Source organism: Pyxicephalus adspersus, chromosome 7 (genome assembly GCF_032062135.1).
Source record: "Pyxicephalus adspersus chromosome 7, UCB_Pads_2.0, whole genome shotgun sequence".
In the NCBI taxonomy this organism is placed as follows: Eukaryota; Metazoa; Chordata; class Amphibia; order Anura; family Pyxicephalidae; genus Pyxicephalus; species Pyxicephalus adspersus.
In genome coordinates, this window is record NC_092864.1 from 46,749,837 (window position 1) to 46,774,971 (window position 25,135).

General features: G+C 36.3%; 1 protein-coding gene across 2 annotated transcripts in view; it reads left to right on the top strand.

Annotated features, from left to right (window-relative positions):
• MYO3B (myosin IIIB) overlaps window positions 1-25,135 on the top strand; it is a 152,803-nt gene that overhangs the window by 34,521 nt on the left and 93,147 nt on the right. For both annotated transcript variants that reach the window (XR_011921729.1, XM_072418312.1), the window contains exons 4-5: window positions 6,495-6,560; window positions 19,492-19,647. Coding sequence is in view for 1 of the 2 variants with exons in the window: in XM_072418312.1 (XP_072274413.1) it covers window positions 6,495-6,560; window positions 19,492-19,647 (222 nt within the window). In the remaining variant the exon portion in view is untranslated. The remainder of the gene's footprint in view (window positions 1-6,494; window positions 6,561-19,491; window positions 19,648-25,135) is intronic.

The following is a 25,135-nucleotide window of genomic DNA, read 5'->3' on the forward strand; positions in this document are numbered from 1 at the left end:
GTTACAACCATGCTTTGCAACCACCTGTGTGAACATGTGTTGCCTACTCAGCAGCAGGTTTGCCTATGTGCTCCATAGATACAAGCAGTTAACCTAAAATCCAATGCCAGCTGATTTTTAGTAATAATTAGACTGAGGGCTTGAATCTCTGTTAGGATTTTTTTGCTGTCTGTGTCCATGAAACTCTAATAACCAATCAAGTGGAAATATCCCTTTGTGGAACCCAGACAGCAACAAAGACCCGACGGAGATCTTCAATCAAAAATAAGCAAAAGCTTTGGCTAGAGGTCTGCCTACCATGTATACAAATCTAATGTTGCTTATACTATATGCTTCATTTGTACACAGTTGTACTGTAGACTGCATTGTTCACTGACTACTGAATTTACCACCGTTTCACAATTGCACAGTTAATAGCGCACGCACGTAACTGTTTGCTGGAAGATCCATCCCCTAACAGATGGCTCCCTAATTATATTTCACAAAGAGGAAAAAATGTGTTTTTGGAATAGTTTATCATATAGTTTACAAAAGTTTATGCCTTCCCGACGAAATCCATCATTGCACCAGCCGCTTGTAAACCTCGCACAGGTTTTTGCCTAGAGTGGCTCCATGCACTAACATTGACAGGTGTTTGTGATCCTAGGCTAATCTTTGCCTATTAGAGATCATTTTGTACGGCTTGATTATACAATCTGTTCATAGCAGAGTGCCCTGGCATACCTAGAAAAGATGACATTATCATGCTTGGCTAAGTAAATAAAACAAATGTGATACAGAGCAATGTTATATTTTATCTCCCTGTTTCCTACTTCAATATATCTAGAGGTCGAAAGCGATATCATTCTGTCTGATGTAAACTCTAAGCTTGCGAATGGATGTAATTAGGCAGATTGCTTAATGTAAAAGCAAATGGCAGTCAATGGAGCGTGCCATTGGTCTTATTGTGGAGCGATGACACATTTCCTCTTGCCAGCTGTGACATTGACACTGGATAAATTACGGCACCTTGGATGCTATTGTTGTTGCTACAACAGAAGTGGAATATGTTTAGTCATTTCTGCTTATATGAGGGATAAAAATAAACCTTATACATTATTTTACATTACTACACGGTCTCCTTAATATATTTCTGCACAAGCTTAAAGGGCAACTTCAGTTAAATATGTAGAACAACCTTTTGATTCAATAATACATTTCTTTAAAATTGATGGAAACCTATACCAATTCTGCTACACTAATACCGAAAAGCTGTGTTAATATTGATTTGCCATTTTACCTGAATTTGATATTTAGACTTATAGGGGCAACTTTGGAGTGGTTGATATTTATTAGCAAGCAGGATGTAGGTGTGATGTATGGGCCACACAGTATAGCTTGAGCATACAGTATAGTAAATCTGAATACAATTCCTTTGGAAGAAAAAAATATATAAATATAGCAAATGTGGCTAAATGTGGAGGTACAGGGGTTCATTATAGGCTACTTACCTATGAACACAATTACTAAGGAAATGTAAAATTGGTGCATTGTTTATTGCCTACCTGAGACCACTAATGTTAATGAGACCTTGGATTAAAAAAGTTTAGGCTGTTTGACAAAATCAGTTAATCTAACTTGGTGAAAGCTGTGTGGTTGATGATTTTGGAGCGTACTCAAGATGGTTTCCTAATCTCTACTAGACATTCAAACAGGGTCTTTTGACCTAAGAAATGCATTCCTATAACTAGGAGCACCAGGTAATTTGTAGTTTAGCTAGAGCCACTGATTGTCAGGGTAGCACAGCAAAGTGAAGTAAAAGTAAGTTGGGGAATGAATGACCAAAATGTCAATTTTTTATTTGGTGAGGTAAGTTGTCATATTGTTCCTATTAGAATATTTGTTCTTATTGGATCGTTCTATTCCACCTTTGCTCCAGTGAAAACAGTGAAATTTTGGATTGCCCATCACTTTATCTCTCTTGTGTCAACCGTCAGCAAGGCAAATAGGGGGAGCAAATAGCAGTCCAATACTGCCTCTCCATTTGGAGATTCATTTAGTATTACACTCCAAACTCCTGCTTACTGTTCTCATTTAAGCCCAAAACTATGATACCACCATGTTACACTTTCCATCTTTTCTATATCTACCATACTGTTATACACTTGCTATTGAATCTGTGTTTTGGAACTTTGTTTCTGATAACACTGCATTTTTCTTGGTGCAAACTACAGCTAGCTGTTTTATTGCAGAAAGTTTTTACTTGCAGCTAAAAGAAGTTTAGTTCAAAGCATGTGGGCCGAAATAAAGAGAAGTTTCTGAAAACTGAGTTAGCATTTTTGTAAGATGTAAAGAAGAAATGGAATGTGACTGCTTATTTGACTGGTTAATTGAACATCTGTTAATTCAAGGGCAATTTAGAGTCAAGGAGGTTGAATTTTGCAGAGTATAGCAAGAAAGTATGCCAGAAATCAACACTGTTTTAGGTGTACAATTTTTATTTTCCTTATGGCGTGTAGTTTTTTTTTAGAAATTAGTGTGGCATTTTCGGTGGAATAATCCTAATTTTTAAGTAAAAAAGATGATATACTGGTTATTTAGGCTGAGGCTGTGGACAGCCAGCTCACTGTAATAAAAGGGCAAAAAAGATATATATTATTATGATGCAAAAATGATATAGCACAGACATAGTACAAAGTCCATAGTCATGTCACTAGCTGTCCTTCAAAGGACCTCACAATCTAATGTCCCTACCATAGTCATATTTACCACAGTCTAACGTCAATTTTGGGGGGAATCCAGTAAACCCTGCATGTAATTGGAATGTGGGAGGAAACCGGAGTACCCAGAGGAAACCCATGCGAACACAGAGAGAACCTGAAACTCCATGCAGATGGCCTGGATGAAATTTGAACCTGGGACCTAGCACTGCAAAGGCCAGAGTGCTAACCAGAGACATCATGCTGGTCTTACAGGTTACAGTGTACCCGCATGCCAGATTTTCAGTTTTCAGATGTATTAGCATCTTATTATATTTTACTTAAAAAGTACATCTTAAAAACATTCCTTTTTACTGTAATTTGTTTTTCAAACCTACACTTTCTTTGCCCTTTTTAATTTTTTATTTTTCTCTGTTTTCTGTAAAATGTATATTGTTTATTTTTGTATAGCTGGTGTTTTCAAGAAATTGACCACCTGCCACATTATTATGCTCACTTTGTCATTTCTGTTTGTCTAAGTCTATACTGGTAAATAAATGGTCAGTTTATCTGGTAGTCCCAGGATATGTATAACTGCCAGGAATAAATTATCCTACAACAGAATAATCTTGGTATTATAATAGTAAAAATACTATAATACTACAATCTTTTAAAATTAGCAAGCCATGACCCTATATAGCTGCCACATTAAATTCAAATTTCTTTACTGAGCAACATGCGTGACTGCAGTGTATTATAATCAGTATTTCCCATAATGCTCAACCACTGGTCTATGTGTAATATGGACAATGCAGAACACACGGTCCGTAGGATATAAGTTGTTTTCCCAGCACATTTCTGCATTTTCAAAGTTTTGTAAGCAGAAGATCTCACTACAGTGAAATGTTTTATTCTATAGAGCTGAATGAACCAATCAACATATTCTTTCACACTGTATCTGATTTGTGCAGATTGATTTAATATATAGTCTCACAATAAATGCCTTACAGAAAAATAAACAGTAACATGAATTATGATGTTGTTTTCATGGGTATGTATGTGTGTATATATATAATGACACCCACTAAAACTAAGTGATTTTCATTTATAAAGGATGATGGAGGTTGTACAAAAAAGCACCTGTCCACTAAAGCATAGTCTGGACCACTGATGGCTTACCCCAATGGGGTAGTATAGTTATGTGCATAAAAAGAACTGAAACTTTTCCAGAGGTAGTCACAAGCACTCCAGTATTTGAAAATAAGAACTGACTCCTTTCAAGAGCAGTTCATGAAGTAGATCAGAAACTAAAGACTGTAGAGAAAAAAGTGACACATTTCAATGGTTGATCAAAAAGTCGGTCATACCAAGATAGATTATCAAGTCATATATCAAATACACACAGGAATATAAGAAAAGGGTAAAAACACCCAGAAGCACTTGTAAATATATGAAAATTGATTTTAAATAAACATTTTATTTTTTATGATTTACCGTTTGAGAGGTGAAATGCTATGACAGTAATTTGCTGCTGCAAAAAAAGTTGTCCGCTGTAAGGCAGTGGACTCCCTTTTAGTCAACAGCATGCACAGCTATAATGGAAAAATGCATTATTACAAATTAGTAATCTCCTAGCCAATGTGACCCACAACAATCAGATTATTTTTTTCATCCTCTAACCTAAAAAAGGAGAATGATAGCTTGAATATGATTAGTTGCTTGGGGCAATACAGGCCCTTCCTTTTCCCTAGGATTCCATACAACCACAGTTCCCAGTGATGTCCCATTTGTTTTGCTATTCACTGTGATTTGAATAGTTAAGTGCAGGAAAATAGCTGCCTGACTTACCAACTGCTTGTTCTAGTGAACCTCAGTTATTTCATCTGTTCGGCAGATGTTTGTTTGGAGAGTGGGCAGATGGCCAAATTTGCTAAAGACTGCCAAATCCAAGTGCAATTCAAGCAAAGAAATTGCACATTTACTGCAAAAGTTGTGTTTCTCAGCCAAATTATACCTTAAATATGGTTTTGTTAACATATCACTTACTGCATGTGTCACTAGGTTGTGTTTTATTACAATACATTATTATCTTTGTTAATATATATATATATATATATATATATATATATTATTTTATTATTATATTATACAGAGACAGTAACTTTTCCTTTTACTGCTCAATTCAAAGATTTTGACCAGGCACACATTTGTTATTAGTAATTTTGTATCATCGCGCAGACTGCTATGACTGTCACACAAGCAGCCCTAACAAATCACAGGCAAAATCTGAACATTTTGTCTGATTGGTGGTCATGATAAAATACAGACAGTGAAGTAAGCAAATAAAAGCATGCCATTATTGGAGATCACTATTTTTTAACTTTTGCTAATATCTATGAGCTATTTTTTTAACTATTGTTAAAAATTAGCCCCCAGGTATTGTATTCTTAGTAGAATTATTTTAACTGACTAATCTTGTCCATATATCCGTTATTTTTTTTACTATTTTTCAGTATCTATAAAGCACCTACAGAATTAAAAACATTTGCTAACAAATAGCAAATGACTTTTAAGAAATCCATTTCAGGTTTGCTGGATCACCCAGCTTCACTGATGAAAGTGTATCCTCTCCAGCCTTGGTGAGCCACATAAATAAACCCTATTATGTGGATATTTTTTAAAGCTCTTCCATCTGTCCATGTTACCAGATCCTGGGAATGCAAAACATGCTGACTTTCCTTAATCAATAACCTTGTATCTATCATCATGCACACACTGAGAAAATAATGAGATAGTGACATTCTGTTGTGTACAGATCTCTTGGGATAGAGTACATCAGCCAGAGCTACATTACATGTGTGTAATATTTGGCTTGACTTCTATTATTCATTATCAGTGCTATTGGTATATATGGACATCAGGCAGAATTGCAGATCATGGTGTCCCTTTGTATTGTGGATATTTATTCTTTAAAGAACTATTGGTAAAGATCCGGGGAGCACATAGATTTCCCCCAAAAAACAATACATTTTTCCTTCTTGAAATAAAAATCCCTTTTTAAAAAAATAAAACACCCAAACGTCCATATGTGATCTAAGCCCTGATGGTCTCTGGCTATCAGGATTAGGAAAAACCTCAATGGAGTGTCAAAGACTTTATTTTTAAAACGGAAATTTCCCTCTGTTTTGGGGAGATTGGGTCCAACTGGAAAATTTGTCTTGGTGATCCTTAGGACAAAATGTAAGGGGAAATTCTAAAGGTATCAAGGCAATGAGTAAGGGAAAATTCTCCTTGTTCCAGGGACAACTATCTGTGATGAACATTTTGTGTTTAACAGCTTTATTGTTTATGTGTTTATTTCTGAGCAGCTATATAATGTCTCAAATATTTGTATGACATTTTATTACAAACTATATTTATTTAACAAAATATTATATATCCGTTTACGTTCATGACAATTAGTTTGGAAAGTGTGCTGGACTTTTTAAACCCAGTGCTGCTTCAGGCTTGTTAGCAACATTTCCTTAGTTCCTCAACTAAGTCTTTCGGGTCTATTTTAAGCAAATCAAATTGCAAAAAGTTAATTCAGACAACATAGAGCTTGAATGATCACATAAAAGTAATACATATCAGATAATCATATTCAGTATTTTATAATTACCAGAATAAAAAGAAAGCACTTGTTTTGTATTGTAGAACAGAACATGATACATTAGGACAATGTATATAAAAACTAAACATTCTCTATATGAAATATTCTTTTTGGTACTATGTATCTTTTTGATGTTATATGTGTACAATTCTGTTTCTTTCTAGGAACCCTCCTCCAACCCTACTTCACCCAGATCAATGGTGCAGAGGATTTAGCCACTTTATTGCACAGTAAGTAAAATGTATCCAAGGTTTAGAGACTTTAACGTAATCATCTTGTGCCTGAGTACACACACTTATGGCTTAGCACATTTTCCTTTGGGTGTGAACATAATGTATCACCAAATAGTTCTTGCCTTACATTTTTAATAAAAAACCTAGGAAAGGTCATCAAGAACTATGATGGTTGTGTTCTCTGCTAGTTTTTTTTATTACTTATCATAACGTTCAAGGTCTAAGTTTAAAGTCTGTCCTTTTAGGACTACTTTTTGGATTTTAAAGAGCCTGGGTCTTGGCTTAGAGGACAAAACACCCTCTGGGTCACATTTAATTTCCTACTTGGCATTCCCAAAAGCAATATTTGGGGCAGGGAAACAACAAGGAGGTTAAAAGTCACTTCCATTGACATCCTAATACATCCCCCTCTTCTCCCAACTACCTACAATAAACCTCTTCAGATTTATGGTGATATCTCGCTGGCTTCAGTAGGCAAAAATGGACATACCTCCCTGGCTTCAGTGAGCAAACTTAGAGATATCTCGCTGGCCTCAGTGAGCAAATGTGGAGGTGGGCGATCAAGAATAAGGAATAACAGGGGGTTAGATATTCAGCAAACTCTTACTGTGCTTTACAGATAATTTATTAAGCTGTACCATGTGTTATTAGTCATTATAAAAATTATTTTCATACCATATGACTATTTTTTAGAGCTCCCATTTACTCCTATGGGTGATAGTAATTTTATTGTAGCAAATATTGATCATTTAGCTGCTCACTGAATGGACCCTTTGCTCTTTATGACTCTTTCTTACCTCGAGCCTTCCACTCCCTGGTACAGGTCTGGGCAACTTGATGTCTGCATGTCCTGAAAGCCTTGGTAAAATAGCTACATTTTTCCTCTGGGTAAGAATAGGTTTAGAATCGTAGAATATAACAGCAATATTTATCAGCAGAATAAAAATGTAGTTTAACTTGTGTGAGTGAACACAGCAATTTTTATATTGAAATAATTTTAGCTTTTTATTCATCATCATTTTATTTGATTTTGAAATAACACACTAAACGAAAACCCAGCTAAGCAAAGCATTTATTTTAGATTTTTCTGCATACTTTGTTTATGATTTTGGCTTCTAGACAAACCCAGTTCTTTGTTATCTCTGGAGGGGCCATAATGACTGAAGAAATTACCATTTTATCATCAGAAAACAGATTTTACCTCCTGCCTGGAAGTCACGGATAGAGCAAATCTATGTGCCACCTTTTGCCACATTAGGATTTCAGACTGTGATGATATGGAAGGCTAGCTGGGTACACCTGATGTAGGCAAACTTGATACAGAGGATCACCAGCCTGCTACACAACTATCCTGTATCTACTTACAGCACGTATTCTATATATTTTTCCCATGTTTACTAGGAATGATGAATGGATCACTGTTAAAGGAGTAGATAACAGGAATGGTCTATTATTTTTCTTGAAATAGGAATGCTGGTAAGATAACGCTAGCACATTCACAAGAATGGTTAGTGAATATCTTCTAAAGCTAAACTCTAGGCCAACAATATTTCTTTACCATTGTAACACTAATCCCAACCTAGCAAACAGTGTAATTACAAGTCAGTGTAATGTACAAAAAGGCCACATTCCACTATCGACTTGAAATATATATGGCCAGTGTTACTTTAGGAAATGGGAAACACTGTGTAAAAAAGTATCTCTAAACCAACTTTCAACTTTGAGTTTACATTATTATTATTGTAAATATTATTAAACTGTATTTATATAGCACCAGCATATTACACATTGCTGTACATTAAATAGGGGTTGCAAATGACAGACAGATACAAACAATAGGGCTGATTTGCTAAAGCTCTCCAAGGCTGGGGAGGATACACTTTCATCAGTGAAACTGGGTGATCCAGAAAACCTGGAAGGGATCTGGTCCAAGAATAAAAACATTTGCTAACAAACAGCAAATGACTTTCAGGAAATCCATTCCAGGTTTGCAGGATCACCCAGCTGCACTGATGAAAATGTATCCTCTCCAGCCTTGGAGAACTTTAATAAATCAGGCCCAATGAAACAGGAGGAAAAGAGGACCCTGTCCAGAAGAGCTTACAATCTAAAAGGAGGGGGATGTAGCACACAATAGGAGAGGGAATATGGAATGGTGGGTAAGTAGTGAGGGTTTAAGAGACAGAGGAAGATGGGTAGGCAAGTTTAAAAAGATGAGTTTTGAGTGCTTTTTTAGATGTGCAGAAAGTAGGAGCAAGCTAACCAGGACAAGAAAGAGAGTTCCAGTGTGTGGGGGCAGCTCTAGAAAAATATTGAAGTTGTGTGTGTGATGAGGTTATGAGTTGAAGGAGGGAAAAAAGCGGCCAAACGTGTATTTTTCGGGGCAGAAAGGTAAGTGTGACAAAAACTGTGGAGGGATTTGAAGGCAAAGCACAGGAGCTTGAACTTGGTTCTAAGGTGAAATGAAAGCCAATGAAGAGACCAACAAAGAGAAGCAGCAGAAGAGGAGCGGTGGGAAGGATGGATAGGTTAATTAGCTGATTACATTCCAAGTACATCAAAATAAATGGTGTGCAAAGCCTCAAAGTTTGTTTTCATCAAAAATCAGCCACAGTCCGAGTAGGTACAAATTACACTTGTTTTCTGTGGGGAAGCAGGAATGTCTTTGCAGAGTTTCCTTATACCCTCTGTCAGAGCGAGAACTGAGTAATTCTTGGGGATTATGACATTTAGTGATTGCATAGCTAAAGGTCTGATTCAGTGGGGGTGGGTTGGACCTCTGCATTAGGGCTAGTGTTGGTTGAATATCTCACTATTCGATTTGACAGCTATTCGATCGAATAGGGGGATATTGTTAGGGTGATCAAATGCTGAATTCGAACACCATTAAAGTCAATTGTGGGAAAATTTGCGTTATTTTTCGGGACTGTGAAGAACTGCAAGAGCAATCGGGAGCAGAGCTGACAGCTCTGCTCCCCTGATTGCTCTTGCAGACCTTGACTAGTTGTATGGAAAGAAACTCTATCGAGGAATATTGATAGTGCTCCCTGATTGGCTGAGGAAAGCTTTCCTCAGCCAATCAGAGAGCTCTAGAGGTTTCAAAAAAGGGAGACTTGTCCCCATTTAACCTCTAGTGCGACGGATGGCACACTGTTCTCAATTAATTCGACCGCGGCCACATTCATTGAGAGGATCCGTCTCCCCATTCAAAACCTCTAGTGCTCTGTGATTGGCTGGGGAAAGGAAAATCCTGATGACACTTGAGCTGTCATCAGGGTTTACTTTTCCTCAGCCAATCACAGAGCACTAGAGGTGATGAATGGGGAAACTTGTCCTCATTTAACCTCTAGTGCCTGGGGATCCCACACTGACCGGAGGCTGTGCAGCCGTGGGAATCATCCTGTTATTGTGGGATAACCTGTAAAAAAAAATAAGTTGCACAAATCACACACCTTCAATAAATTACGTAAACATTAATTTTTTTTTTTTTCAAACAAAATTTTTTACATTCAAATTTGCGCCGTCGAATATCGTGTTTTTTGGGTCAGGTCGAATTTGAACAGCCATTTTCGGGTCGAATATAAGGACAACCCAAATTCAAACACCAACACTACCTAGGACCACTGCTTTTACACAGAACACACACACAGCACTTTTCTTCACCTTTTTTTATTTGAAAGGTCTTTATTTGAAAAAAAACTAACTATAATATATTGATGTGGGAAGATGTTTGTTTTCCTCCAAAAATTTTAACTGGCTCCTACATTATCAGACATCATGCTTGGGGCTTATAGAATAGAAAATAACTTGACAACCAGTTTTGGGGAAAAAAGGATAAATAGCTTTTAGGAGAAATAGCTTGCATGTGATTAATGTCCCCATCTGGGGAGTATAGTTTTTCTCTGTTTGTAGTATTTTTTTCTACTCAGAGTTAGAATCCCTATACTAAAAGCAGAAAAACATAACTGAAAATAAAAAAAAGAACAAAATGATATTCTTTAGGACAGCAGACAAAGCTTGTACGTTTACATGTTTAAGTACCAGAACAAGCCTGGAGGTTTTCTCATTCTTAGGATTCAGTATTAAGCCTTTGTCACCTGTCAGTCTGGTCTGTTTATTCTGTACAGTGCTACTTGAAAGGCTGTGTTACATTTGGGCCTACAAGGTAGCTGTTCTCCTTGGTGACATGATGCCTAGGACATCAGGGACAGTCTTGGTGGAGTAAAGCCGGGTGACCTGTAAAGAAGAGTACAAGTTTCTCCTTTCCCCTAAATATAGGGTAGTGGGGCCAAGCAGAAAGTCTCTTAACAAAGTCTTGCATTTAGAATTTACAATGTGTTTGTGATTTTTATGTTTTTTAATATTTGTAACTTTAGTAAAAACCCTGAAGCGCAGTTCCTTTTTTTATGCATACTCTTTACTTTTCATGAAGAAAGTATGCCTACCTTGTGCATGAAAGTAGTTGCACAGAACAAAATGTCTGGCAGCTGGTGTTACGCACCTACACAATGGAACTTTGTGAAGAGTTCCTTTTTAAGAGCCACAATATGCAAATATCATGAATATGAACATTTTGAAAGAATATCAGCAGAACTTCCTATTTGTTATCTTTATACAATGGGTTTGTAAAAGCATCAAAACAATTCACATAATTATCCCTTCTCACAAATTTGTTCACTATGCATTTCTTGACCTTGCATTATACAATATGCATTTTTTAGTAATGTAATCATCTATGCGGTCAAGTTTTCAACATGTTTTCTCTGTAATAGATCTTGAGGTAATGAAGCATAGAACAAGAGAAATGTATTAAGTATAAACAGCAATTCAATGAGAACAGCAATTTTGCTCTTGCAGATAGTATTAGACTCTGTTTTTGTATGTAAGATTTCAATTCTGGTGTCTTGTTAGGGTTCAGGCAACTGATTATTCCTGTGAAATGACAGGCCGAGTCCACATTAATAATCAGCGTTTCATTTATTTAAATTAAAACATCAGGGCTCATGGTGGCGAGCCTTTAGCCATTACAGATAATTGACTCATTTATTTGCATTAGTTATGCATTTGTCAATACAGAACTTCCTACATTTCCGTTATGATAGATTAAAAGCAGCGCTTCTTAGAATGCCATATTGCATTTCTTCCTGTGATGAAAATTTGGCTGCTATTTTTTGTAATTTTCTTGATGAGCAGTTCACTGCATAGTAATTAAATTACCGGCAGAGAATGTGAAAGGTAATAATATGCATAACACACTTATCTTTTTTAAACAGTTTTTTTTATTTTATTTTTTTACAGAACAGTTTTGTAATATGGGTTCCTGCAAGACTCTTAAAGGAACCCAGTTGCCCGACCATTCAGTTTAAAAAAAATCTTCTCATAAATATATGTATTTAACATAATTTATGCATGTTATTTACTAGTAAAAGCCTCCCAGTGTAGACATCTGAAATACCCTTTGAGACCTTGCTGTTAGGTTCTGCCATCCTGGATGTCATTCAGGTGACTTGAGCATTGCTAGTGAACTGACTCCCCCAAAGTAGTCAAATAGTCTAGTATGTCTAAATTCATATTGATAATAAAAATAATAATATATATATAATTTGTTTAGTTGGTGACATATATGTAATTTAGTTGGTGACATATAATATATATAATTTGTTTAGTTGGTGACAAGTTCTCTTTAAAGCTCACCTGTCATTAAGTAGTAAATATAATTCTGTGCCAGAGAAGGTTAGGATAGAAGCTGCATTTTAATTGCGTGAGCATTTGATATGGCTAAGTAGGAAGCAACACCTGAATATGTATTTAACAAATAAAGTTGCCCTATTTAAATTCATATTTACAAAATACATTGATGTTTTACACTTCGAAAAATGCTGTAAAAGCATTGGCATTTACTAAATCAATGAATTTGTTCATATAAATCTGGGACTACCTAACAGAAATTTGACATTGTGGATTTGTCTCTAATGTCAATGGACCTAAATTGAGATTCTGGCTACACAGCAATGTACACTATAAACCTTTTGTCTTTTCCAGGTTACCTTACATATTGTACATTTTTTGGGTGGAGGGGTGTAGATAAAGATGTAATTTGGTAGCAAATTTGGATACACATACTATCATGCATGATAAAATTTCGTTGGACCACGGCACACATTGGCCATCCATCCAAAGTTACTTTCATTTTTCACCAAGATTTTGTATTGATGAGGGAAGAATTAGATTGCTGTGTACAGTCCTATTTGCCACGTCCCAAAGGTTCTCAGTAGGGTTAAGATCTGGACTCTGTGGTGACCAATCCATGTGTGAAAATGATGTCTGTTGCTCCACTCTTTTACAATTTGAGCCGGTTGAATCCTGGCATTGTTATCCTGGAATATGCCCGCACCATCAGGGAGGAAAAATCTATTGTCGAAAAATAACTGGTCATTCCGGGTAGTCATTTTTTAGGCACATAATGTTGCTAAATCCAGACCTGACCAACCCCAGATTGTAACACTACCCCAAAAGGCTTGGCACATACTTTTTTGTGCCAGGCTTTGTATTTTTTTACAAGATTTTTATCAAGTCAACATAGTTAAAATGCTAACATAGTTAAAGTACTAAATTTTTTCCCTAACAAAGCTTTTACATGTTTGCATGGCATCAGAAGTTTATCCCAAAGCATACTGTAGCTAACTAAGTTCTTTGTTTAATGGGATAATATTTAGTAATTCTTTTTTTTATAACCTAGCAGAATGTAGAGCTTAAGTTAGTGTTACACTTTATTGTAGGATAATGTTTTTTTTTTCCTTTTTTTGCAGAAATTATTAGCAAAAGATTAGGATACGATTGATCTTGGTTTTTGTAGACACAAACTAAAGTGTCACAATTTTTGTGACTGGTAAACTTCTGAATGTCATTGTTTGATCACATGAGCATTTGATGCTTACGCAGTAAACATGGGAAAAGCTGAATTGAAGTTGTGTACATGCTGGACTTTATCTGGCCTTGGCTTCCAGCAGGGACCTACAAATAGCCAAGTAGCCCTTTTTCACAAAACTGAAATTACCCCTGTCTTGTGTATCTGACCCAGAGTATTTGACATTTATTGTCTTAGCCAGGACATCTAGCTATAGAATGTAGAAATTAGTATACCACGCTTGTCTTTTTTTCCTAAAATTTCTGACAATATAGACCATATATGGGAAGCTATTCAACGTAATATTATGTAAAAAGAATAGAAACCAATCTGTTTTAATTGCAAAGTGTTTATGATAAACACTGAAGAATATTGAGGAATGGTGAATGCAGAAAGCTATAGTTCAAAACTAGATCAATAGATACAAATACATTTTGCTCATTAGATATTTTGAACAGAGATGATAATTGACCACTGCATCATATGTTAAATCGATCATTTTATTATCTCTAAAGACAAGGGGGAAGGCTGGTTATAAGCTATTTATCAACGTGTCCTGGATCAGGCAGTGAATATATCTACCATTTGGCAGCCCACTGAATAGGACAAATCATTCAGGCGCTTTTAAAATAACAGGTATTAACTTATTATTTGCAGGTGATTTAAATATTTCTAAAGTAGAACTTTAGGGCAGCATAAAATGTATGGTGACATCCAACCATTTCTGCTACTGCTTAAAAATTGCTTAAAGCTGATCTATTACTGTTTGTTACTTGCATTGTTTGTGTATACATGTAGGGAGTATATGGATTACTCACAGGCAAACAACAAATGTAACACTGGTAGTAATGTAGCTTTTTATCTCTGTTGTTAAGCATTTATGGATGTGCTAGGAAAATCAAGGAACTACTCTCCAATAGGAAGGACCATAAGGGGATCAAACCCTGTCCCACTCTAACCAAATTTAGAAAAGATGTTTCTGCTGCCAAGACCAAAGAATCAATATATTTTTTCGAGTCATAGCTATTCTATGGTATATAGCAGCCTTTTGCAACCTTTTAAATACAATGCAACCCTTGAAATAACCTTTAGGTCTTAGAGAAACCATTACAATATCTATATCCACAGCTTGCAGTACACTTGCCTGGTGGTCAATGGGAAGAATTATTTTTACATTAATAAGACAGTGGGAAGAATTCTACCTTTGCAGAGAGCCAAAAAATCATTGGTGTTAGTGGTAACTGACCTTAGATGAACAAATTGCTGATTTCTCAAGGAACCCCTAGAAGCCCCAAATCCTAGCATTGCACTGAACCCTGATTGAAAAACACGGGTATAGAGGTTTCAGACGCAGTAGAGGTGAGTATGCAGACAAGGGGTTAGTTTGGTAAAAACCAACATAACTTTGTTTCATAAGGGTGGAAATTGACTCTTGGGTTTAACATTTTTATTTGAAGCCCATCTCTTTGTTTTAAACTTAAAGGACAAATCATCAAAGATCTGGAATGATTTTTCTCGATTCCTTTGTTAGCCTTGAAGAACAGTTCAAGTCAACAAGAACAGTTCTCGAGTTAATGTTTTTTCAAGCCATATGTAGGTCCATGACACTATCACACATTTAATAGATTGCCCTCTTCATCTGAATTTTAGTCACAAGCTTTCCATTCTAGGGCTTAATTTATTGTTACCATAGTTTACACATTCTATTAAGAAGACTGAAAGCAGGCTCTTACTGGTTTTTTTTTTTTTTCAAAAGATGGATTTCAGCAAAGCAGCTCTTATTAAGAACAGAGCGGCCTGTGTGGATAGACTTACAATGAGTGTAAATAAATGAATGCAAGCTGGTTAAAATGAACCACAACACTTTTGTAACTCTGTCTGCATTTATGAGATCAGCCATACGGCTTATTATCTGCTTGTAAAAATTTATCTCTGCTAAATATATCTTCTTTGCTTGTAAAAAAAAAGTTATCCAATAGGACTCAGCTTGATTTACTAGTTAAAAAAAAAAAAAGCCATGCTCATGGGAAACAGACAAAAGCAGCCCACTACAATGTTATCTTCACAGAGCATTCCGCATCTAAATTTGTTTAGTCTGCTCCCTGATACAGGTTGTATTGGTTTTTGTATGTATGTAATGAATGCAGCTTAAACTTGTAGAATCAATAAAGAAGACCAACACTCAGTGGATGTCAAGCTAGGACAGCACGGTGGCTCAGCACGGAGGTAGCACTCTGGCCTTTGCAGCTGGATTTAGGCAAGGGCACTATCTGCATGAAATTTGCAGGTTCTCCCCGTGTTTGCTTGGGTTTTCTCCGGGTACTCCTGTTTTCTCCCACATTCCAAAAAAACACGCCGCTAAGTTATTTGGCTTCCCCCCCAATTTGTCCTTAGCCTTTGTTAATGACATATGACTATAGTAGGGACATTGTGAGCTCCTTTGAGATACAGCTAGTGACATGACTATGGACTTTGTACAGTGGTGCGTAATATGATGGCGCTATATAAACACTGTGTAATAATAATAGAAGGACTGATATATTGGCATACCCAGGAGAGCTTCTGTGCCTAAAATTTAAACCAAGGTTTACTAAGCTTTCTCAAGTATACCTGTACTTAGATCATATAGTCAAGCTTATCCTTTTGGAAGATAATACAAGCCTACAGAAAGTATCTACCTTTATTCCATGTAATACCTAGAAAAAAGTAGGAAGCAGAATGTAAACAAAAATGATTTAGAAGCAAAATAAATTAATCTAGGCACATTTTCTTCTGTACACCAGGCCAATCTTTCTTTGTTAAAACACAAAAACTTTTCATTGACGTGGCTCCATGGCTCAACCTGAGATGTACAGGCATTGCCCCTAGATTGTAAGCTTTTCGGGGCAGGGTCCTCTCATCCTCCTGTGTCTGTATATGTCTGTCATTTCCAACCCCTATTTGATGTAATATGTTGGCACTACATAAATCATGTTTATTATTATTAATATTATTATTATTATTAATAATAAAAGCTGAAAGGTTCAGAGGAGTGACTAACCTTCTCATCCTTTCCTGCTCTGTCCAAATGGTTCTATATATGGTTTTATTAGACATAATGGCCCTGATTTAATAAAGTTCTCCAAGGCTGGAGAGAATACACTCATCAGTGAAGCTAGGTAACCAGCAAACCTGTAATGGTTTTCCTAAAAGTGAGGCTATTTGATAGCAAATGTTTTCAATCCTGGACCAGATCCATTTCAGGTTTGCTAGTTCACCCAGCTTCACTGATGAAAGTGTCTTCTCTCCAGCCTTGGATAACTTTAATAAATCAGGGCCAGAGAGTCTGAACGCAAACACCTTCTGCTGTACATGTTTCTTTTTTTAAAAAACTATAACGTTTTGACACTAGTGTCATACTGTAGATACACTCTGTATTCACTATTTATTTACAAAATAAAGGAATATATATATATATATGTAAATATATATATATATATATATATATATATATATATATGTGTATATATAAAGGACCAGATTGATAACATGTAAAAAAAACATATATGGGGTAAAAAATGCATGTGGCCAATAGGTAAACATATCTCTTAGATTGTAAGCTCTTTTGGACATGGACCTCTTCTCCTGTGTCCTGGTTTGTGTCTGTCTGTCATTTGCAACGCCTATTTAATGTAAAGCGTTGCAAAATATGTTTGTGCTTAATAAATTCATAATTTTTAATAACCGTCAAGAAAAAAAATTGATCAATAACAATTCAGATTTCTCCAGAAGTTCACCACTGGTAACTGGCTGCTATTGTTGTATTTTTGCTATGGTATAAAGGAGAGAGAGGCTTCTTTTGTAAGCAGAGGAAAGTGATAAATGTCCCTAAATGGGAGGGTATACACACAGGAAAGCATCAACATGATTTAGGTATCACTGGCTCAGCTCACAGGGAAGAGATTGAAAGTCCTGCAGAGACCCCAAAGTACCTGTTAGCAGCAACGCATCATCAATGAACATCGTTTGCAGATTTCTAAATATATTCTGAAATTATGTGCTTTGCAACCGACATACAGGATTGCTAAAGGACCTTGCTTTAGAAATTAGTCATAAAATTCCAGGTGAGGCTTATTCGTTCACTTATTACTGATACATATTGTAATGGCACATACTCATGTGAGCCAATTTATCAGCTATTTAATGAAGGGTTCATTAATAGGAAACATTTTGCTTTAGGTACGAAGGTGTATTCAAGAGAACAGTGACCCATATAGCAATGATCATCAACCAATTTTCTGTAAAATCTAACTGGTTGCTATGGATTTCTGTCTTTGCAAGACAATTGTGCTTTTTTTTGCCTTATTTCATTTATTGAGTTCATCATATCATTATGCAGAAAATACTTGTTTTAAGCAAGGCTTCTCCACCTGGTGGTCTGAACATGCAAATATTTTATCATTTTTGCTTAATATTGTTGGGCGCATTTATTGTTATGACAACATGTTTGATGGGATTTGTTTTTTTAAATGTATCACACTAGGACAAATGATTATCTTCCACAAATCTTGCAACAACAAATAACAAATATTTATTATGTGTGTGTGTAATTTTTAATGATCTGACTTGTACTTAGCGCTGAAATAATTGATTTTCTGCGAGCTGTCCAGTGCTGAATCTTTATTTGTAGCCAACATTCTAAACATGTCCTCCAATGTCAGACCTGCTTGTTTTCTGCTTTGCTGTGTTTTAATGCTGAGCTTTGACAAATAATTTTGGTTACTGATACTGTTTTGATGCACTATGCCAAAATCCTTTTTTTTTTTTGGGCGGATATTGCCCATGTGGCATCAAGTTAACACGCAAAGTTGTCCACTGAACAAAGTAAATTAGTAACTGCAGGTCAGCAGTGTTTTTCGGCTTTTATTTGTTTGGAGAGGGGACAGCAGATAAATGGTTGGGATCCCCCTCCCCTTGTGATGTAATTGCCCTAATAAGGAGGTACTTGTTGAGTGTTGAGAATTGTTTCCCATAACACCCATGCACCCTGGGATTGCACACTCGCAAATTCCTGTGGGTTTTGTACATAATAATGACAGGAGGGGCTGGAAGCCTGCTATGAATCAGATAAGCAATGGAGTCCAAAGGATTCCTTTATTAGTTCAGCATGCAGAACCTACACTCACCATTGACTGGCCCCATTGTTTTGGTGGGGATTATGTTTTAGGAGAACAAAACCACATTATACTGCCTGTCAGGTTACGTTCATGTTTTTTGGTTGCCCTTTTTATTGTAAGGGTTGCCTGTAGCAACATAATCATCATTAAAATGCAAATAGATATGTTGTGATCAAGTATCCAACCAATATATCAATTGTGCCACATCCCAGCTAACTTTATAGCTATATAAACAGAGCAAAAAACTGACAAAAGTTGGGACTTTAACAGCACAGTAGATAAAATAAATAAACTTTATTGATACACACAATAGTGCAAGCTAAAATTGCAACATAATACAGCAAATTAAAAACTATCCATCCAGAATGGTGTGGTATGAAGCAATGAACAGTTCTCACAGTTTTAGATTATTTTGTTTCGACGCGTTTCGCAGATATTTACATCTGCTTCATCAGGAATCTGTTTAAAGCTCTATAATATCAAAACAGACCATGCTCAGACAGAAAAGCATATTGTTCAATTCATATTAAAAATTGTATGTACATTTTATATTAGTAATCAAATTTCAATATCAATCAATTGTGAAAATTGATTACTTTTGATTATGAAAATTGAAAACTTTTAGGGTGAGAAATAGAATTAAGGTTTTTGTTTTTGTTATTTTTGTCTTATTGATGAAAATGAATATATTTATTTTCAATATACATATTTACTTTAGAATATTTTGCCTAGAGCGCTTGCTTAGTTTCAAAAATGTTTTGCAGCCTTGTTTTGTTTGCGGAATGAGCCAAGAATTGCTTGCCATAAAAACAAAGACACCAAAAAGAGCATCTGCCTATACAGTTTCCCTGTTGTGTCATTACAGGTGTCTTATTAAGGACTTTGAAAAGAGGCCATCAGTCATCCATCTACTGGAGCATCCATTCATCAGACATGCACATGGTAAAGACATGGCCTTACAGAAACAGCTGGCTAAACTCATCGCCACCCAACAGCAGTCTGGGTCTATAGCAAAAACCAGGTACACCTGCCTTCAAATAAAGATTCATTTTACTCTATTTATCTAGATTGATATATATATATATATATATATATATATATATATAATATATATAGCAAGTATATATATATAAAGCAAAACTAAACTGCTGTGACTTGGGAAGGCTTATGCCATAACACGAGCAAACACAGCATTTTATGCCCATTGTGGCACACTTTCATTACAAATGTGCCCTTTTCCAGGATTTGTGCCCCTGCTACCACTATCTCTGCTGCTGCTGCTGCTACTTTTGGGTTCCCAAAAATCCTTTGGCCACTTGGAAACCCCTGATAATGTAACTCTGGCTGACAATTGTCACATTATATTATTTCCAACCCCAGGCCTTTTCATAGCATCAGGAAGCAGGGAGCAACCCACATTTGTCATAAAATATACCCCAAAAATAACAAATTACAAGCAAAAAGAGTAAAAGGGTTGCATGTTTCTTCTGCAAAAAATCCCTATCTAGTAAGGTTTATCTTTTGAGATTTTATGATTAAAAATGTTTTCCATTTGTTTCATAGATCTTTTTATGTCTGTAATGTATTTTACAAAGCTATTTATCATATTTCTAAAGGGTAAAAAATGCTGTAGCAGCTGCTATTCTGCCTTTTCCCAGAGGGTGGCCAAGGTCCCCTTCAATGAAGAAGTTCTTATGTAAATGAGTTGCTCATTTGCACGGCTGAGCAGCTCTGCACTGTCAGATTCTTTTAAAAAAAATACAGAAATGTAACCTGGGCGGACTTCACCGCCTGTCCATTGACTCATATAATTGTACGTTGCATGGGTTAGTCACACAAATAACGTTTTCTCTAAATTGCATGTCTGTGTTCTTAAACACATTGACAAGAACAAATTGAACCAAGGTACCTATGATTCAGAACTATTTCTGTTTAACGCTTTTTAATACTCTACTAATGTATGTGTTAACTTTCTGGAATAGACAAAGGCAAAATAATGGAAACATACAAATTACATACAATTATACAGGTAGAGTTGTTTTCATATTAAAAATTCTATCCCAATCTTTCTCGCAAACCTACAAAATAATTTCCAGGTCTCAGCACCTGCAAAAACATTGCCTGTCAGTGGGTAAAATGCCCCTTAGAATAGTGATTAGAGGATTGTTACCTTTACGGTGGCGGTCTGAATACGAGCTAAAATGAGCTGCATGCTGCTGGCTCTGTAGTGTTGGCTCAAGAACTATAACAGTTCAAGTAACCCCTAGCAACCTCTGGAGGAACCCCAGGGCATGAACCCTGGATGAGAATGGCTGCTCTATCATGTTCAAAATATTTTTTTAATGGACCTGATTTATTAAAGCTCTCCAAGGCTGGAGAAGATACTTTCATTAGTGAACCTGGGTGATCCAGCAAACCTGGAATAGATCTGGTCCAGCACTGAAAACATTTGCTAACAAATAGCAAATTACATTGAAGAATTCCATTACAAGTTTGCTGGATCACCTAAGTTCACTGATGAAAGTGTATCCTCTCCAGCCTTGGAGAGCTTTAAAAAATCAGACCCTATGTTTTTTTTTTTTTGTACTGAATTGGATAATTAAAAGTGGACACAGCATTATCATATTCACTAAGCAAGGTGAACCCTACAGACCACATGGCAAGGTCCCAAGTGACTAGCATTTTAGGAAGGCAGCTATGGTGGCCTAAATTTTTCTTCCCCTACTGGATTTCCTTTAGCTGAACGCCAGTCGGATATAAAAAAAAAAAATACATTATTACAATCTGCATGCCATTTGTAAATTCTTCTTGTGTTTGGGTAGGTTTCTCCCGGGCAATCAAATTTTTGTCCCACAAACAAAAAAGTATACTGGCAGGTTTGTTTACTTTTCAGCATAGAATGGTTGGTATGGTTGGACCATCACAATTGTAGGGACAAAATGTTGTTCGCTCCCCAGCTGGACAAATAAATGGCATGAAACTTTTGTAAGTACAATAATCTGTCCTAATATCAACTTCTCTTATTTCACTGCACAGTAGAACTGAGAGAATGAGCCACAGCTTTAGGATCTAACAAGTGCACTTGAGTTGGCTAGGAACATTATGATGGGAGGAAAATAGGAAACAGCAGTCATCACACCCATGCACAGGTTGGGGGCAGGAAGACGACCATGTAGTATTGCTTGACTGCAGTAAAAAAAAAGTCTGCTCACTAGTATGGCTGTCTTGTCTCACACGTGCTGTATATTATACAGTAGATATGTATATTATTAATATTCATTCTACAGGCGGTGACATTACATTACTTCCTGGGGACACCCTGGTACCCAAGTTCTAGATGCTGCAAAACAGTGTAGGATTGTGATGTTGTTAGTTGTAGGATACTTTGCATTGTCCTGGAAGGGGTATAATGTCCCCTATGCCTAGGTACCAAGGACAGCACGCAGGGAATGGTAAGTATATTTATTAATTTTTTTTTTACAAGTTGTTTGGTATTCTTGTATATTCAAACTGTTTTTTTTTTGATGGATGATACTGTTAAACAATAAGATAAGCGTTAAATTTGGAAAAAAAATGGGACCTGTCAACTCCTTTATTGCAGAAGAGACGGGCAATATTCATTCTGCAATACAATAACTTTAACTGCCTGATCGAAATTTTTTAAATACACTCACCTGTCTCTGCTATGTTACGGGTGCCACCATTTTCACACAAACATATTCCAGGATTTTCAGCCATCTTGAAGTTTTTTTTTTGTTTCAGTGGCCCCAGAGATTACCAGGATACCCAGCATATTCTAGCATCATGCTGGAAAACTCAAAAAGACAGGTAAGTATGTTTCATTGGAAAAGAGATATCTCCTGTCCCTACTGAAATAAAAATCCTTGCAAATATTGATTTGAAAACTATAGTTCCACTTTAACTTAGTGTTTATCAAAAGGAGCAGCACTGTGTTATTTAGTTGCCACCAGTACATTACCTGTAGTTACAATGTGTTCATCTGTCTGTTGTACTGTCACATATGGTAATTTTCTATGACATTAAACTCTGTGTTCTGCCCTTGCCTTCTCTCCATATTCCATATTAACATATATGACATCAGACCTGTGAATACCAGCGGCCAGGATGGTGCTGCAGTAGCATGTTAATGTATTTTGCTGGTAGATATTTTCCTACCCGGCTGCGCCCTCATTATCATATGGCAAGATGCAGCACTTGATTGAAGCAGTGAAGCAGACATGCATGGGGCTATTTGTCAAGGCAGAGAAAAGGGCACCAGAAGCAACAGTCACTTAATGGAAATTCTGCTTGTGTTTCTTACTAATGGCCGTATTGTCATTTTTCACACACCGTTTTGTGCTTGGTGTGTCACTAAATTATAGGAGACGTCCATTTGTACAAATGTGTTTGCTATACATTAACAGCCGTTTACCTTTCATGGTAATCTGAAAAATATACTTCAGCCAAAGAAGCAAAATACTCCGATAATTGTGTAATTTTTCACTCTTTCAAGACCAAGGAATTCGCTACTGTACTTTATTATGTCCTATTGTCTTCTTTGTATTAATGCCATGCAAGTTGCAGTATTAGGGAACTGAGATTGTGTGTCTGACAGTTTGTAGTGTAGGCAAACATAAAAGACTCAGAATGAATGTGGATATTAAAACCAGAATTTACTTAAAAAAAACTTTGATCTGAACTAGATGGTATTTTATTTGGTAAAGCGCCTTTGGTATATAAACAGTTTACTTCTTTTTTTCCTTTTTTCATTTCTATGCTGCTTATCTCCTGTACCCTGTTTCTTCACTTTCTGTCCACATGCCTTTTCTCCAACAGGGGCTACACATCATTGATCACAATTGGTTTACTAATGTCTATACCTGTTCTTACTCAGTGTGTGTCAGTGCAGCCACTTGCAGTCTTACAAAGGATTATATATAGCAGGATTAGTAAACAATTGTCACTTCATAACTAGAGATGCCTGAAAAAGAATCAGCATGGCAGGATCACCAGTATAAGTCTAATGAATGCTGCAGATGGAACAGTTTTTGAATTTGCATTGTCATGTTGAAACATTTCAGTGCTTGGGTTGGGTGGAACTAAATGTAAAAAAAAATAAAAATGAGTAATAGGCAAGTTATTTATTGCAGAAGGCACAAGTGATATCTTTTCTGCAAAAAAAACAAACTTGCCTGCCGGTTCTCAATGCTTTCCTTCATGCACAGTACCCAAGAATACCCATAGCCAGCAATGAATGAACTCCTTTGCACATGTATGGGAATCATGTCATTTCCGCCTGGTGAATTAAGATGGCTGAAGAGCCTGAACCCCAAAAAAGACTAGGGCGGCAGTGCTGTGACAAAACGAGGAGAGGTAATTTAAAATTCCAGCCAGATAATTAGGTTCACTTATTGCACAAGACTTTGCCTGATCTTTTTGCAATTAAGGACCTGTCTGCTCACAATTATTTATTCATTTTACATTTGCTTTAAAATCTACTTTATGCATAAATATGTTCTTTAATCTGTCGCCTAATTTGTCTGTGTACTACCCTCTTGTAATTCCATGCAACATTTAGAGTGGCAGCACTGGGAGCCAATCTGATTTTACAGCTCTGCACGGTACAGTCATTCTATCAAAAGTAGCTTGCTGATTGTAGCAGTGATTGGCTGTTCCTTTATTATCCACTCTTGGCCAAGCATTATTGCTGTATAATGTAAATAGTGTATAGTAGCATTATTGCTACTATAACTGTAGTGGTGGAATGTAAATTATTATTATTTGGGTGAGCAGGAAAGCCAGTGTTCAAACATGTACTTTAGCTGGGTATTATACTGTTGGCCTACACTTGACATGCATTGTGTTAAAGTGAGCCTACAGGCAAAACATTGGAATCTCAATTATAATTCCATTATACATGTCCTACTTTACTTATATAGCTGCAAGTACCCTCTATGTAAAATGATCATGACCCTACCTCCTTGAAATGATGGTAAAGGTACCACATCTAATGAGTTTCTGTATAAAAAACAGTTTTTCACCTCTGCCTACTGCCTGGGCAATAAACAAGATAAGCAATTTTGTGCTGTCCTCTGCTGTAAGCATGGTGAGTGTTAGATTGACAAGCAGTGTGGACAGCATTAGCACCCTGACTCAGTCACCTTCACTCTCCCTGGATATTGCCTTGTTGGGAAAACTGAAAAGTGGTTGGAGCTTAAAATAGAAAAAACATCATCTGACGTATGACATATCTGTGTTACACAAATTATAACAATCATTCTGTTTTTCTTTAATGGAAAAGCCAAAACACTGCAGGTTTTAAGCATCACTTATGTTTGCATTTCATCTGATTAAAAGCGTTTATAGGGACTGTATAAATTAAAATAAACTAGATTTGATTTTTGCCCAAAGCTTTTTTTCTTTAGCTACAGCAATCTTGACCTAATTCTAGGCTACATGTATATTAAAAATACCTCCTAGTTAAGTAAACAAGATAAATTAAACCCTAA